The sequence below is a fragment of the Schistocerca americana genome, chromosome 4 (genome assembly GCF_021461395.2).
Source record: "Schistocerca americana isolate TAMUIC-IGC-003095 chromosome 4, iqSchAmer2.1, whole genome shotgun sequence".
NCBI classification, from domain to species: domain Eukaryota; kingdom Metazoa; phylum Arthropoda; class Insecta; order Orthoptera; family Acrididae; genus Schistocerca; species Schistocerca americana.
In genome coordinates, this window is record NC_060122.1 from 835,659,689 (window position 1) to 835,675,813 (window position 16,125).

The following is a 16,125-nucleotide window of genomic DNA, read 5'->3' on the forward strand; positions in this document are numbered from 1 at the left end:
TCACTTCAAATTAATTTGGTATAGCTGGAAGGGGAAAACAAGACGACGAGTTTAAAAATACTGTATCACAGTTGTTATGATTTTCTAATACATTATATTAATGATTTAAATTCAGTTGTCGCAAATACTTATCTCTTAATACCAGTAAGCAGCAGCATAATTTGTAAGTGTTATGATATTTTCATAACAAATGTAAGCTAAAGTCTATTATAGCAATTACGTATCACAGTATGCTTATTCTGAAGGCACCAGACACCTCACTGGAAGACAAAACTTTTAAAAAATGATATTTACTCTATACTATATATCTATGATAAAATGAAGAATAGGAATGTAAAATAAGTCTAAATGAATGATGTACTTGGTAGATATCTTGGATGGCATGGACCCAAGCTATCTGGGGAAAGGTGTGTGAAGAAAAGGCAGGGCAAAGAGAACTACTGTCAGTAAATATGGATGTGAAGAAAGGTAGAGGGCTGTGGACAGGACATGTGATGTTTAAGGAAAATAAATCACTTCCGCTATTGCACAATATAATCCTTATAACCTCTGATGGCTTTCAGCTGCTTCTTAAGCTGCCTCACAAAGTCAGAAGGCTGTACTAAGACAGAAACCTCTTTGCCGACAGCATTCAGACGGTCACGAACTTCTCCGTCCTTGAAGAATAGGTTTAAGGGTCGACCATTTATCTCCGTCAGAGTCCACGTGGTGAGTGACAGTCCATCACACGTTGGTGCTCGAGGAGCCAAACCGGCCCGAGCTGCTGGAGAGTTAGCTACAACATCACGTACTTCAGCTGTATTGCCTTCCTGCACCACACCTAAGCTCTGTCCATCTGCCTCTCGATGAATGGCAAACACACGTCCAAATGGTACACGACGAATAACGAGCTCCACCTATGGTTAAAAAACAAAATTACATCAAATGTAAAGGAGATACCAATTTTCTTTAATGACATGACTAAAAAAGAGCATCTAAAACTCAAATCTTTACAGAGGCTACTTTTTAGAATGCAACACTTCATACGTACAATTTATTTTATGCTCAACCTCTTCTGCTGGATCAAAACTGGGTCACCAATACAAAATTGAACAATAGTGCAATAATGACGTTACCTTTTCGATACACCTTTCTCACATCGTAGAAAAATGACAGATGTAGCAATGCGAGAAAGTCAATAGATTTTATCAAAAGTAAGATTGATTTCTCCTACTGACAAGGCAGAATCAACAACACTTTAATTCCTAAAGTAAAGATATAATGAGTTTAGCTCAAGTTGACAACAAATTATTATTGAATGAAATACGAACTCAAGTTAAGGATGGGTGGGGACAGAAATTAATATTTTCTTTTCAAAGGAAAAATCCTGGCATTTGCCTTATGTGATTTAGGGAAATCATGAAAAACTAGATCTGAATGGCCGGAAGGAGATTTAAACCCTCTTTCTACCGAATGCTAGTTCCGTATTCTGTGGTCAACATACCGAGTAAGGGATGGCAACAGAAAATATGCCTGTATTTTGAACTATAGGAGCAAACTGGACATTAAATTAAACATGATAAAAATGAGGTAAAGTTATCTCCTGAGACTTCTATTTAGTTAAACTAAAACGGAGAGCTACATGAACTTCACCAATTCTGTAGGAATAACCCACTATGCAAAATATCACAGAATGAGTGGGTATGACATTAAATGTATTTTCTGTCAGTGCTTGACAGCACAAGGCAAATCTATTAAATGGGGAACACTTTCCTGCTGTACTGCAAATAACATTTATTTGACCTCGAATTGGCTTTCGGCTTATTGGTTCGTTGTCAGATAACAACTGAATGTAACAACCACAGACAAAATGATGTGTGACTTATTTAGACAGGTGTCAATCCACAAGGTCTTAACATGTGCTATAATACTGTTCCTTCTTCTAGTTAGCGGTTTATAAACATATTCCTTTTCTCAATGATTTTGCAGAGAAGCACCAAATTTCCTATCTAATTCTCAGCGTTCATCTATAATATCATATTTGGAGCACGTTCTTTAGTTTTCCTTAACCCACCATTCACTTCTTCCCACGAACATTCTCCAAGTGGTACAGTCTCAGAACACCCCGTATCAAATTAAAACCTATGTTTGATACTTATCAGATTCTTTTGGGAAGGAATGCTCTAGTTAACTGAACTAGTTTGCTTTCTATTTCTTTCTTGCTTTGCCAGTCATAGATTATTTTGCTTTTGAGGTAGTAGAAGCCCTTAATTTCATTTAATTCACAGTCCCCAGTTTTGATGTTTCGTTTGTCATTAATCTCATTTCTGCAACACCTCATTACTTTCATCATTGTTTGGATTACTCTCAATCAAAATTCTGTGTTCAGAAGAGAGTTCATTCCCTTCAATAGGTCCTCCAGTTCTTATCAGTCACTGATAGCCTCTCAGCTTGAATTTTATTCCCACTTCTGAATGCCTCACCACCTCTCTCTGACATTTAGGTTAAAATAATAGAGAACAAAAAATGCATCCCTGTCTCATGCTCTTTTTAATCCCAGTGCTTCTATCTCAGTCTTTCATTCTTCTATAAGAATGAAAGACTGAGATAGAAAATTTGGTGTAGGTATTAAAATCCATGGAGAAGAAATAAAAACTTTGATGTTCGCCGATGACATTGTAATTCTGTCAGAGACAGCAAAGGACTTGGAAGAGCAGTTGAACGGAATGGACAGTGTCTTGAAAGGAGGATATAAGATTAACATCAACAAAAGCAAAACGAAGATAATGGAATGTAGTCGAATTTAGTTGGGTGATGCTGAGGGAATTAGATTAGGAAATAAGACACTTAAAGTAGTAAAGGGGTTTTGCAATTAGTGGAGCAAAATAACTGATGATGGTCGAAGGAGTATGGAGTGTAGCCATGTATGGAAGTGAAACATGAACGATAACTAGTTTGGACAAGAAGAGAATAGAAGCTTTCGAAATGTGCTACAGAAGAATGCTGAAGATTAGATGGGTAGATCACATAACTAATGAGGAGGTACTGAATAGGATTGGGGAGAAGAGGAGTTTGTGGCACAACTTGACTAGAAGAAGGGATCGGTTAGTAGGACATGTTCTGAGGCATCAAGAGATCACCAATTTAGTATTGGAGGGCAGCGTGGAGGGTAAAAATTGTAGAGGAAGGCCAAGAGATGAATACACTAAGCAGATTCAGAGGGATGTAGGCTGCAGTAGGTACTGGGAGATGAAGAAGCTTGCACAGGATAGAATAGTGTGGAGAGCTGCATCAAACCAGTCTCAGGACTGAAGACCACAACAACAACATACCTATATACGTCTTCAATTTTATTATTACTGTTTTTCAAGATGCCAATTTCTTCAGAACTGAACTACCACAATATCTAAAGCATCAGAAAACTGTAAACACACATCAAGATTCTTCAACATTTCAGTATTACACTTTCTTGTGTACTGATTCTTCTGGGTGATTTTCTTCAACTTCCCAAATCTTTATCATCATTAAACTTTGATCTGAGTCAATATCTGCTCTTGGGTATGTCTTACAATCAAATCCATGATTTCAAAATTTCATCTTGCTATTATGTAATTCAGTTGATAACATCCAGTGTCTCCTGGCCTTTTCCAAGTAAACATTATTCTCTTGTGATTCTTGAACAAGGTACTTGCTATTACTGGTTAAAATTCATGCAGAACTCATGAAGTCTTCTCTCTCTCCCTCTCTCTCTTTCGTCACGAATAGAGACGTACAAAAGTTGTCTGTTCATGAAGCAATTCCAAGAAACGTTTCTCGTTTCTTCAGTTACACTGCACATCACTACCACCTCTTTAGGGGACTGCAGAACAGTAATTGGTCTTGAACAGTGTGCAGGAAACACAAAAACTTAAAATCTCTTCATGTGAGTTCAGATTTATTTTATTACAATTATCATTTCTCCCTACCTAGGTGAGAGTCAACAAAATACTTTTGTATTCAGAGAAGAAAGTTGGTGCTTCAAATTTCGTGAAAAGATCCCACCACAACAAAAAACACCTTTGATTTAATGACTGCTACCCCAGCTCATGTATCACATCCGTGACACTCTCTCCCATTTCACGATAGTACGAGAGTGGTTTGAAAAGTTGCTGGAATGGAATAGAAAAAAAGTACTTACATCACTGAAACTTTTTTTATTTTTCAATGTAGTCTCCTTGCAGATTAATGCACTTTGCCCAACGACTGACACAGGCCACGCATCACATACTGCCCCAGTTGGCTGATTGATGGAGCTGATTCGGCCATGATAAATACTGCTTCTCCTGATGTTTATATTGGTTAGTTTGTCGTGCCGAATTATCTGGAATGTGTTGGTGACCCCCTGGTTGTCGTATTTGGGCTACAATACTTCTGTGGGCTGTGAGACCTGTTTGCAGGAAGTATGGTCTGTCATCACAGAGGGGTTGTGAAACTGCTGTCAATGCAGTCCCCTTGCCAGCTGTGGCTGACTGGGTGGTGGCCCGGTTTTGTCACAGTACTCCTCTGATGGGTTCAAATCCCATTCATAGCTTTATCCTTTACAAATCCTACTGCAAATCACAGTCAGTGATAGGAGTCTGTACTCGAGCAGATTAATTCCGCTTCTTTTCTTGTGCATTGGTGTGACTTGTAACTTTCGAATTCTTATGTACAGATAGAGTGAGCAGTTGTATATGATTGCTAAATATGGAATTACTGCATCAGTGTACTCCCAAATGAACCTAACTGTATCCAATCTGGACCAGAATTTCACACTCTTTATGTACAGATTTGTAGTGTAGCAAGTGGTTACATATGATTGCTAAAAATGGAGCTATTTCAGCAGCATACTCCCAAAAGACCCTAAATGGTATAGAACCAGGAAAAGAAGACTTGTCTTTGGCTTCAAGCTCCTCTGGCAAATAGAGGATATCTACTTCCAAATTAGTCAGTTTGACAACTGTTATTAAATCCAATTATGGAATATTTACAGCATCATTTTGTGTGAAAGAGTTTTGGAAAACCATATTTAGTAACCCTGTTTTAATGACACTTTCGTCAGTAACATGTCACTGCAATCACACAGTGACAGAAAGATTGTCTTGCTGCTGGTATACTTCACACATGGATTTTCGAGGCAGAGTTCCATTGTGGAAAGTATTAAAAGCATCCACATTGAAGCATGCACTAGGTTTTGAGCATCTAAAATCCACTGCCAATCTTGGAGGTCTTGCATTCTTTTACATCTAGCGTGGTTTTTTGTTGCTTCGACAACTACACTCCTGGAAATGGAAAAAAGAACACATTGACACCGGTGTGTCAGACCCACCATACTTGCTCCGGACACTGCGAGAGGGCTGTACAAGCAATGATCACACGCACGGCACAGCGGACACACCAGGAACCGCGGTGTTGGCCGTCGAATGGCGCTAGCTGCGCAGCATTTGTGCACCGCCGCCGTCAGTGTCAGCCAGTTTGCCGTGGCATACGGAGCTCCATCGCAGTCTTTAACACTGGTAGCATGCCACGACAGCGTGGACGTGAACCGTATGTGCAGTTGACGGACTTTGAGCGAGGGCGTATAGTGGGCATGCGGGAGGCCGGGTGGACGTACCGCCGAATTGCTCAACACGTGGGGCGTGAGGTCTCCACAGTACATCGATGTTGTCGCCAGTGGTCGGCGGAACGTGCACGTGCCCATCGACCTGGGACCGGACCGCAGCGACGCACGGATGCACGCCAAGACCGTAGGATCCTACGCAGTGCCGTAGGGGACCGCACCGCCACTTCCCAGCAAATTAGGGACACTGTTGCTCCTGGGGTATCGGCGAGGACCATTCGCAACCGTCTCCATGAAGCTGGGCTACGGTCCCGCACACCGTTAGGCCGTCTTCCGCTCACGCCCCAACATCGTGCAGCCCGCCTCCAGTGGTGTCGCGACAGGCGTGAATGGAGGGACGAATGGAGACGTGTCGTCTTCAGAGATGAGAGTCGCTTCTGCCTTGGTGCCAATGATGGTCGTATGCGTGTTTGGCGCCGTGCAGGTGAGCGCCACAATCAGGACTGCATACGACCGAGGCACACAGGGCCAACACCCGGCATCATGGTGTGGGGAGCGATCTCCTACACTGGCCGTACACCACTGGTGATTGTCGAGGGGACACTGAATAGTGCACGGTACATCCAAACCGTCATCGAACCCATCGTTCTACCATTCCTAGACCGGCAAGGGAACTTGCTGTTCCAACAGGACAATGCACGTCCGCATGTATCCCGTGCCACCCAACGTGCTCTAGAAGGTGTAAGTCAACTACCCTGGCCAGCAAGATCTCCGGATCTGTCCCCCATTGAGCATGTTTGGGACTGGATGAAGCGTCGTCTCACGCGGTCTGCACGTCCAGCACGAACGCTGGTCCAACTGAGGCGCCAGGTGGAAATGGCATGGCAAGCCGTTCCACAGGACTACATCCAGCATCTCTACGATCGTCTCCATGGGAGAATAGCAGCCTGCATTGCTGCGAAAGGTGGATATACACTGTACTAGTGCCGACATTGTGCATGCTCTGTTGCCTGTGTCTATGTGCCTGTGGTTCTGTCAGTGTGATCATGTGATGTATCTGACCCCAGGAATGTGTCAATAAAGTTTCCCCTTCCTGGGACAATGAATTCACGGTGTTCTTATTTCAATTTCCAGGAGTGTATATTCTGACCTGTTTTGTGTACTATTGTGAATCTGTCCCGTCTCTTATTAATTTGACATTCTTGGGTTGTCAGGTGTACAGCTGAACATAGGCACGACAAATAAACTCTCACAATTAAAGCTTTTAGCCATTCATTGAAGCCTTCACACTCAAACACAACTGCAGTCTCAGGCAACTGAAACGAAGGCCTTGATGGCCAAAATCTTTAATTGAGGGTGTCTTTTTGTTGTGCCTATCTGTGACTCAGCAACTCCGCTATATGATGAGTAGCAACTTTCCTTTTCATAATATTGTTACATTCCATCCCACATTTTCCATTGTTTGAAAGTATATATGTACTTAGATGTATGTGGTGGTGGTGGTGGTGGTGGTGGTGGTGGTTAGTGTTTAACGTCCCATCGACAACGAGGTCATTAGAGACGGAGCGCAAGCTCGGGTTAGGGAAGGATTGGGAAGGAAATCGGCAGTGCCCTTTCAAAGGAACCATCCCGGCATTTGCCTGAAACGATTTAGGGAAATCACGGAAAACCTAAATCAGGATGGCCGGAGACGGGATTGAACCGTCGTCCTCCCGAATGCGAGTCCAGTGTGCTAACCACTGCGCCACCTCGCTCGGTTTAGATGTATGTCTCAACCTGCTTAATGAAGAAATATATATCAGCATAAGAAACTGAGTAGCTGCTATTATGCTGGCCTTTTGACACTTGTGCTCATAACATATGTGACACTTAAATTTGCAACTGCAATTCTGTAGGACATGGAAGACAGCTACAATTAGCTATAACCAAGTAGTCAATATGCAACATATCTACTAACATTCATTTCCAGAGTATCTGAATTTGGGTGACCAAAAATATTTCTGCTTTCAATGAAAAAGAAAAACACTCATTAATCTTGAACATTTTCTGTCATCAGTTTATGGAATCTCTATGGATTCTTCTTTTGGAAAACAAAAACTGAATCTTGATTTTTGTTTCCAGATAATGTTACAAAATTTGTTGTTTTGTCATTTACAATATCACTTAAAAATTCACGTTTGTGTATCTGAAACATTCCACTGGTTCTACTAGCATTTGAACATCACCACTTGAAAGGAAATAAAGTGGAAGAGTGTCTCTGTGGTCTTCATGTGAACAAGGGGAGAAAGTAATGCACCCAATCTGTCTTGACCCTTATTCCAAGCATAAGGCAGTGAACTGGTGAAGCTGAGTAGAATAAGTAGTGCTTACTGTTTTCACCACAAAAACACGCAGATGACGGACACAACATTTTATTATGCCTAGAAATAATTGTACAAGAATCAATGCGGGTCACTACACTTACTCAGTTTGTCAGTCAAGAAAGAGAATAACTTATCGATCCTCACCATGCAACAGGGAAAACTCACAAGAACTGCATACAATGCTCAAATATTCCTTATCTTGCGACTGCCAGAACTTGTTCCTGTCTTTAAAAATTTGTTTAAAAAAAAAAAAAAAAAAAAAAATTATATCCTACTCTTTGTTTTCTGGTAACTGTGCAATTAATAAAGGTTGACAACAACACATATTTTATTTCTTCAACTATGGTTATAAAAGATTGACTTACATAGAGTCCCATGGCTCCTCTAATAAGCCTGTTGGCATCCGTTGCACTCTGAACAGGAACTCCTACAACTGTTAAAAGCTGATCACCAATATGCAGGGCATTGTACAACATTGGATGTTCACGCTGCTTCCAGCCAGCTATCCTGAAATATCAAGAAAATGGTATTACTTTTTTAATTACAAGAAGTAACTACACGTCAGTTGCACTGCAACAAAGGTAATATTTAGCCTTCACAATCAAAACTGAGCTACAAGAAACACATCTTATATGTCAACGGCAGAACTACTAAGAATTTCAATAAACATGAAATGGCTCAAGAGAAGTTACATCACCTGCATATACACTTTTCATACTGAAATTTTGCTAGTGCAAATTATTGACTATGTCTGTCTGTATTCAACCAGCTATTGTAATCCCTCCTCCCCTGCCAATTCCAAAAAAAAAGGGTGAGACTGAGGAAGTAAAACAAAAAAGTGAAATTTCCAAAGCAATCCGAATCTCTTGTAAATAAAATGTCCTATTCCCAAGTAACTTACTCAAATGCGTACACTATCACCATAGCATTTAGAAGGAGAAATGCCCTTATTTTTGTTTTCGTCATATCTTTTATAATAGTAGTTGTTGCGCCCTCCAACAGGCTGTACAGCAGTCGCTTGTGACTGGCTGAAGTAGATTTCTAACAGTGTGGCTGGTAAGACGCATTTAGAGTTGTTGTTGTGATCTGTTGCATTTCATGAAGTTTAAGAATTTTTTATCAAAAAGTAACAGCAATATTTATGCGTGTTGCAGACTTTTTGCACATTTACTGATAATTTGTGTGGTGTTATTGAATTACTGTCACCCAACAAAGAAACCTGCATTAATGAGTAGGGCGTGTTGTTTTGTTCCTGGGTGTCAATCAGGGTACGACATATTATCTGCAACAGGTGGGCACTTTTTTTGACTCCCAAAAAACACCAGTGATTTTGCTAAATGGGCTAAATCTATTCTGAGGATGGATATTCAATTAACAAGTAAATCATATGTACGTGAGAAACATTTCACTGATGATTTGCTTTTTAAAATGGACTCATTCATTATAGAAGGAAACAGTGTCAAAATACCGAGAACCAGACGCAATTTAAACCAATGGTCAGTGACTCACGTTTCCAAACTTCTCAAGCTAATTAACAACTCACTTGAAAACATGGAAATCTGTTCCAAAGAAAATAATGAAAAAAGCAGTCCCATTATGTATCAATATTATTCAGCAATTTGCACTCCACTTGTAGTACCTAGTGTTTCCAATGTAGCAGACAGTGAAGCTGATGGCAGAAAAATTATCAACAGTCTGAGACATACAGTCAAAAATCTTAAAATAATGCTAGTGAGAACACTAATCAGCTGCTGAAAGAGAGAGAGAGAGAGAGAGAGAGAGAGAGAGAGAGAGAGTAATTTTGTTAGAAAGGAAAGTTTCTACTGTAACACAGTCCATGTCCTGTGAATGTATTACTTTGAATTTCCTGAGTAGGAAACAGAAATTAGTCATAGACAGTATACTTAAGAAGTGCCAAACAAGCCCAACAGGTATTTGATACAGTGATGGGTTTATTCTGGAAAGCTTGCTTCAGAAAATTAAATCTCCTAAGGACTATAGGCATTGTTGAAGGCATGACTTACTTCCTCTGCCTTCCGAACATCATTTAAGAAATCTCTGCAAGGGATTTCGATGCTCATATGGTTTCAACATAAATACCATGCTACCAGAGAAGTGTTTAAAAATGAAAAGGGCGAAAATAAACATTTACACATTGTAAATTTCAATGACGTTTAACTAAGGGAAGACATTTGGTCTAATTCCTCTTCACTCAAAGACGGTGGTTTTGTAGATTTAGGTGATTTAACTCCAGAGGGGGTGGGGGTGGGGGTGGGGGTGGGGGTGGGGGGCTTTGGCAAACCACAAACCACACTTTGGTATTCATGTTTATTATTCCTCCCCTTTATAGCTTGATTCAAATAGCTGCAGTTTATGTGAGCAAAAATGCAATGTGTTGTGATATCCTAGCTAAAACACTGATACTGATAATCGTACAGTTGGAACAAGAGAGATGTGTTCCATAAAATTTCGAGTGTGCAGCCACCTAAATTCGACTTCTTCTTCTAATATTTCGGCTGAATACCGTCCAGTCATCTTCAGAGTGAGCCGAGGTGACTTGACGCTCCAGTACTTGCTCCATCCTTTTAAACCTGCGGACCAGATCACTGCGCCTGCGGCCACAGATATACAAGGCGCCAGAGACTTTGATCCGTGGCAAAGAGGTATAACATATGCATGGAATTAGATCTATGGCTGCACGGTCAATCCGCACGGTGTTATCGATGTGTCACTGCGAACTGCACTGTCGCTACATCTACATGAGTTTATTACACAGATTGCTGGATTCCAAGATTTGTCCAAGCTGAAATCACTATCTCTATTAATTAAATTTGTCACCAACTGAATTTCAATTGCTTCTTTCACTACTGAGTCCCAGAAAGATGAAGTCAAGGCTAAAATTTTGATGTTATCGTACACTATAGAGTGCCCAGTGTCAATACAGTACTCTGCCACCGCAGATTTTGTTCTAACAGGAGGGTGTGCCTGCGGTGCTCTGTGCATCTCTCCTGGACCGTACGTGTCATCTGTTCGATGTATGAATGCCCACACTCACAAGGGATCTTGTAAACCCCAGGCTTACAAAGCATCTGATCATCTTTAACGGAACCCTAGAGTGTTGCTGTCTTTGGTGGAGGGCAAAAAGTACCTATAACTTTGCGTTTACTGAGGATCCGTCCCATATTTGATGATAGGCTTCCCATATATGGCAGAAAAGCCATGGATTTAAAATTTTCCATGTCTTCTGCTGCATTTCTTATACCCACTATTGGCTTCATTTGTAGTGCCTTCCATATCTGCTGTGGAGAGTACCCATTGGCTTCAAAAACTCTACTCAGTTGTAAAAGCTCGTCCTCCAGACTACCCTCGTCAGCAATGACGTGTGCTCTATGTAGCAGGGTTCTGAGGCACTGGAAGCCACTACCTTGAAGCCCACAGTGTTTTGGAGGTATGTTGATGAAACGTTTGAAGTGTGGCCCCAAGGTGAAGACAAATTAAAAGAATTTTTCAACCATCTGAATTCCATCCACAGACAAATTCAGTTCACGATGGAAATCGAAAAAGATGGATGCCTTCCATTTTTGGATGTGTTGGTAGAGCGCAAAGATGATGGCAGTTTGGGACATTCAATATATCAAAAACCGACCCATACGGATTTCTATTTACTCGCAAATAGCTGCCACCAACCTTCGCGGACGATGAGTGTACTCAGAACCCTGGTACATAGAGCACACGTCATTGCTGATGAGGGCAGTCTGGAGGACGTGCTTTTACACATGAGTAAGAGTTTTTGAAGCCAATGGGTACTCTCCACAGCAGATACGTAAGGCACTACAAATGAAGCCAACAGTGGGTATAGGAAATGCAGAAGAAGACACGGGAAGTTTTAAATCCATGGCTTTTCTGCCATACATGGGAAGCCTATCATCAAAAATAGGATGGATTCTCAGTAAGCCACAAAGTGAAAGTGATTTTCCGCCCGCCACCAAAGACAGCAGCAATCCTTGGTTCCATTAAAGATGATCAGATGCTTCATAAAGCTCGGGTTTACAGGATCCCTTGTGAGTGTGGGCATTCATACATCAGTCACATGACATGTACAGTCCAGGAGCGATGCACAGAGCAATGCAGGTACACCCGGCTGTTACAACAAATAAATATGCAGTGGCAGAGCACTGTAATGACACTGGGCACTCTATAGTGTACGATAACATCAAAATTTTAGCCCTGACTTAAACTTTCTGGGACTCAATAGTGAAAGAAGCAATTTCAATCTGGTTGGCGACGAATTTAATTAACAGAGATAGTGGCTTCCGCTTGGACAAATCTTGGAATCCAGCAATCTGTGTAATAAACTTGCGAAGACGTCGCAACAGTGCAGCTCGCAGCGACAAATTGATATCACCGTGTGGATTGACCGTGCAGCCATAGATCTAATTCCATGCATATGTTATACCTCTTTGCCGTCAATCAACGTCTCTGGTACCTTGTGTATCACATGCACAGTGGTCTGGACCACAGGTTTAAAAGGACGGAGCAGTGCTGGAGCTTCAGTTACCTCGGCTCTCTCTGAAGATTGCTTGATGGTATTCTGCCAAAATATTAGAAGAAGAAGAAGTCGAATTTATGCGGCTGCACGCCCGAAATTTTATGGAACAACCTTTGCGCTGTGATAATATGAAGCTACACAACAAGAGTGATATGTTTCACAAGTGATGGAAGTCAACCAAATAAGAAGCCTTGGATTAATCTAAGAATAACCGGCAAACCAGGAAATGTTTGATGTAGCACACAAAATCCAGTTAATTAGGACAGAAAATTTCGGGCATTTTCAGACTATGTACACCCATTAAAATGTATAAGGAACTATTTTCACACTAGAAGTAGGTTGCTATATAAAATTCAAGAAATATGTTTTAATTTCTATTGACAAGTTTATCTTTGGACTCATCCGATGATTTTGCAGACCTTAGAGCTTGCCCAAAATGACTTCTCCCCATATAGGCCCTGTGTCTTTCCAAAGATTGAATGAACAGCTGGCTTTTTAGTTATTCACCAATTCAACTGCATATGCAATTGAAATTTCCCGCAAAACTAATGCTGAGAATTTTAGTGGCAGTGAAAACACAAAACTATTCATGAGAGATACGAATAACGTATCAGATGTGCTGAACTCTAAAATACCAAATAACTCACTCTACAAAGATTCACCTTCACAGAAAATATTAGTTGACTTTTACAAAACCATGTGCTTAGAAAATAATATATTTTCCTCCAACAGAGCAATAGAATCTCTCAGAGTCACAGTAAAGAGTACATTGGAAGTTTCACAGTATTTATGGCCCAGAGGTTTTAAGTACATAATGACAGGAAAATTCATGCAAGATCCTCTGGAAAGTCATTTTGGGATTTTGAGGTCTATAAGTAGCGATGACCACCCATCAACTGCAGATTTTCTGGAATTCAACAGGTTGTAGAGCACGTATGTCCCTGTTAAGATGGCTGTATCTGCATCTGGGAACTGTGAACTGAATTCAGAGCTATCTCCTATGTCACTTGTTAATTAGATGTGTATACGTCCTAAAGAAATGGAGGTACAAAACAAATGCGTTAACTTACCTGCCCACAGTACACTACTACTTCTAGACGCTGTGCTATCACACCCACAAGCTGCCATATTCAGAAAAAAAAGAGAAAGACTTTTTCACGGATAGTGGCCAATTCTGCTTGTACTCAGATCCATAGATTTCACGCTAGTCTCTTCATTCACCCTCATCATCAGAGTAGGTTTTGCAAATTTGCTTAGCTGGCACCTTCGGCCCATTTATTCATGTATCTTGGTCAAACAATGTTTCACTGCCCATACTAAACAATCATCACATATTATGTGTCAGTGGCATTAAGAAACAACAGAAATCATTAAAAACTGAATGAAGCTCCAGGGCCTGCAGGAATCCCTATCAGATTCTATATTGAGTTTGCAACTGAGTTAGCCCCTCTTCTAACTATGATCTATCTTGGATCTCTCAAACAAAGAACCAAGCCCAGTAGTTAGAAGAAAGCACAAGTCACACCCGTCAACAAGAAGGGTAGAGGTGATCCAATATCCTTGACACTGATTTGTTGTAGAATCTTAGAACATATTCTGAGCTCAAACATAATGAAGTACCTTAAACCGAATGACCTCCTCTATGCCAACCAGCATGGATTCTGAAAACATTGATTACGTGAAGCTCAAGTTACACTTTTCTTATATGATATACTGAAAGCTTTGGATCAAGGCTGTCAGGTAGATCCAGTATTCCTTGATTTCTGAAAAGCATTTGACTCAGTACCACACTTATGCCTATTGTCAAAACTTTGTTCATAGGGTGTATCAAATGAAATTTATGACTAGATTAAGGACTTTTTGATAGGGAAGACACAGCATGTTATCTTGGATGAGGTCATCATCAGATGTAGAAATAACTTGAGTGTGCACCAGGGAAGTCTGTTGGGGCACTTGATGTTCATGTTGTATATTAATGTCCTTGTGGACAGTATTAATAGAAACCTCAGACTTTTTGCTGATGATGTAATTAACAATAACAAAGTACTGTCTGAAAGAAGATGCACATATATTCAGTCCAATATTGATAAGATTTCAAAGTGGTGCACAGATTAGCAACTTGCTTTAAATAGTGCTCAGAAATGTAAAATTGTGCATTTCACACAGCAGAAAAAACATAGTATCCTACGATAAATGGGTCGCAGTTATAATCGACCAACCAATACAATACTTGGGACTAACACTGTTTAGGGATATGAAATGGAATGATCATAAAGGTTCAGTTGTGGGTAAAGCAAGAGGTAGATTTCAGTGTATTGGTAGACTACTGCAGCAATGTCATCAGTCTACAAAGGAGGTTGCTTACAAATCATCCATGCAACCCATTGTTGAATATTGTTCAAGTGTGTGAGACCTGTACCAAATAGGACTAACAGGGGATATTTAATGGAAGCAGAGAAAGGCAGCACCAATGGTCACAGGTTTGTCTGATCTGACGGAGTGTTACCTAGATGCTGAAGAGACTGAATTGGCAAAGTCTTGAAGACAAACGTAAACTATCCCGAGAAAGTCTACTAGCAAAGTTTCAAGAACCAGCTTTAAATGACGACTCTACGAATATACTACCACCCCCTATGTATCACTCCCATCGGTATCGTGAGAGCAAGATTAGATTAATTACAGCATGCACAGAGGCATTCAAGCAATCATTCTTCCTGTGCTCCATATGTGAATGGAATGGGAATAAGCCCTAACCAGTGGGACAATAGAAAGTACCTTCTGCCACGCACTTCACATTGGTTACCAGAGTATTGTATATGCAGGTATCACCATAAGAGTTACAAATAATGTGATGGGGTCTATAGATACTGCAATCAATTACACTCTGTTTCTACATTTTTATTACAGGTTATGCACATTGAGAGTATACAGGGTGATTCAAAAAGAATACCACAACTTTAAAAATGTGTATTTAATGAAAGAAACATAATATAACCTTCTGTTATACATCATTACAAAGAGTATTTAAAAAGGTTTTTTTTTCACTCAAAAACAAGTTCAGAGATGTTCAATATGGCCCCCTCCAGACACACGAGCAATATCAACCCGATACTCCAACTCGTTCCACACTCTCTGTAGCATATCAGGCGTAACAGTTTGGATAGCTGCTGTTATTTCTCGTTTCAAATCATCAATGGTGGCTGGGAGAGGTGGCCGAAACACCATATCCTTAACATACCCCCATAAGAAAAAGTCGCAGGGGGTAAGATCAGGGCTTCTTGGAGGCCAGTGATGAAGTGCTCTGTCACGGGCTGCCTGGCGGCTGATCCATCGCCTCGGGTAGTTGACGTTCAGGTAGTTACGGACAGATAAGTGCCAATGTGGTGGCGCTCCATCCTGCTGAAATATGAATTGTTGTGCTTCTTGCTCGAGCTGAGGGAACAGCCAATTCTCTAACATCTCCATATACTGTAGTCCAGTTACAGTAGCACCTTGGAAGAAAAAGGGACCAAAAACTTTATTGGCTGAAATGGCACAGAAAACGTTCACCTTAGGCGAGTCACGTTCATACTGAGTTGTTTCCCGCGGATTCTCAGTGCCCCATATACAGACATTGTGACGGTTGACTTTCCCGTTAGTGTGGAAAGTTGCTTCAT

General features: G+C 40.8%; 1 protein-coding gene across 2 annotated transcripts in view; it reads right to left on the minus strand.

Annotated features, from left to right (window-relative positions):
* Positions 1 to 250: 250 nt before the first annotated feature.
* LOC124612925 overlaps positions 251 to 16,125 on the minus strand; it is a 130,809-nt gene continuing 114,934 nt past the window's right edge. For both annotated transcript variants that reach the window (XM_047141421.1, XM_047141422.1), the window contains 2 exons: positions 8,286 to 8,427; positions 251 to 896 (listed from right to left, as the gene is read on the minus strand). In XM_047141421.1, the coding sequence (XP_046997377.1) occupies positions 522 to 896; positions 8,286 to 8,427 (517 nt within the window). In that variant the 3' untranslated portion in view covers positions 251 to 521. The remainder of the gene's footprint in view (positions 897 to 8,285; positions 8,428 to 16,125) is intronic.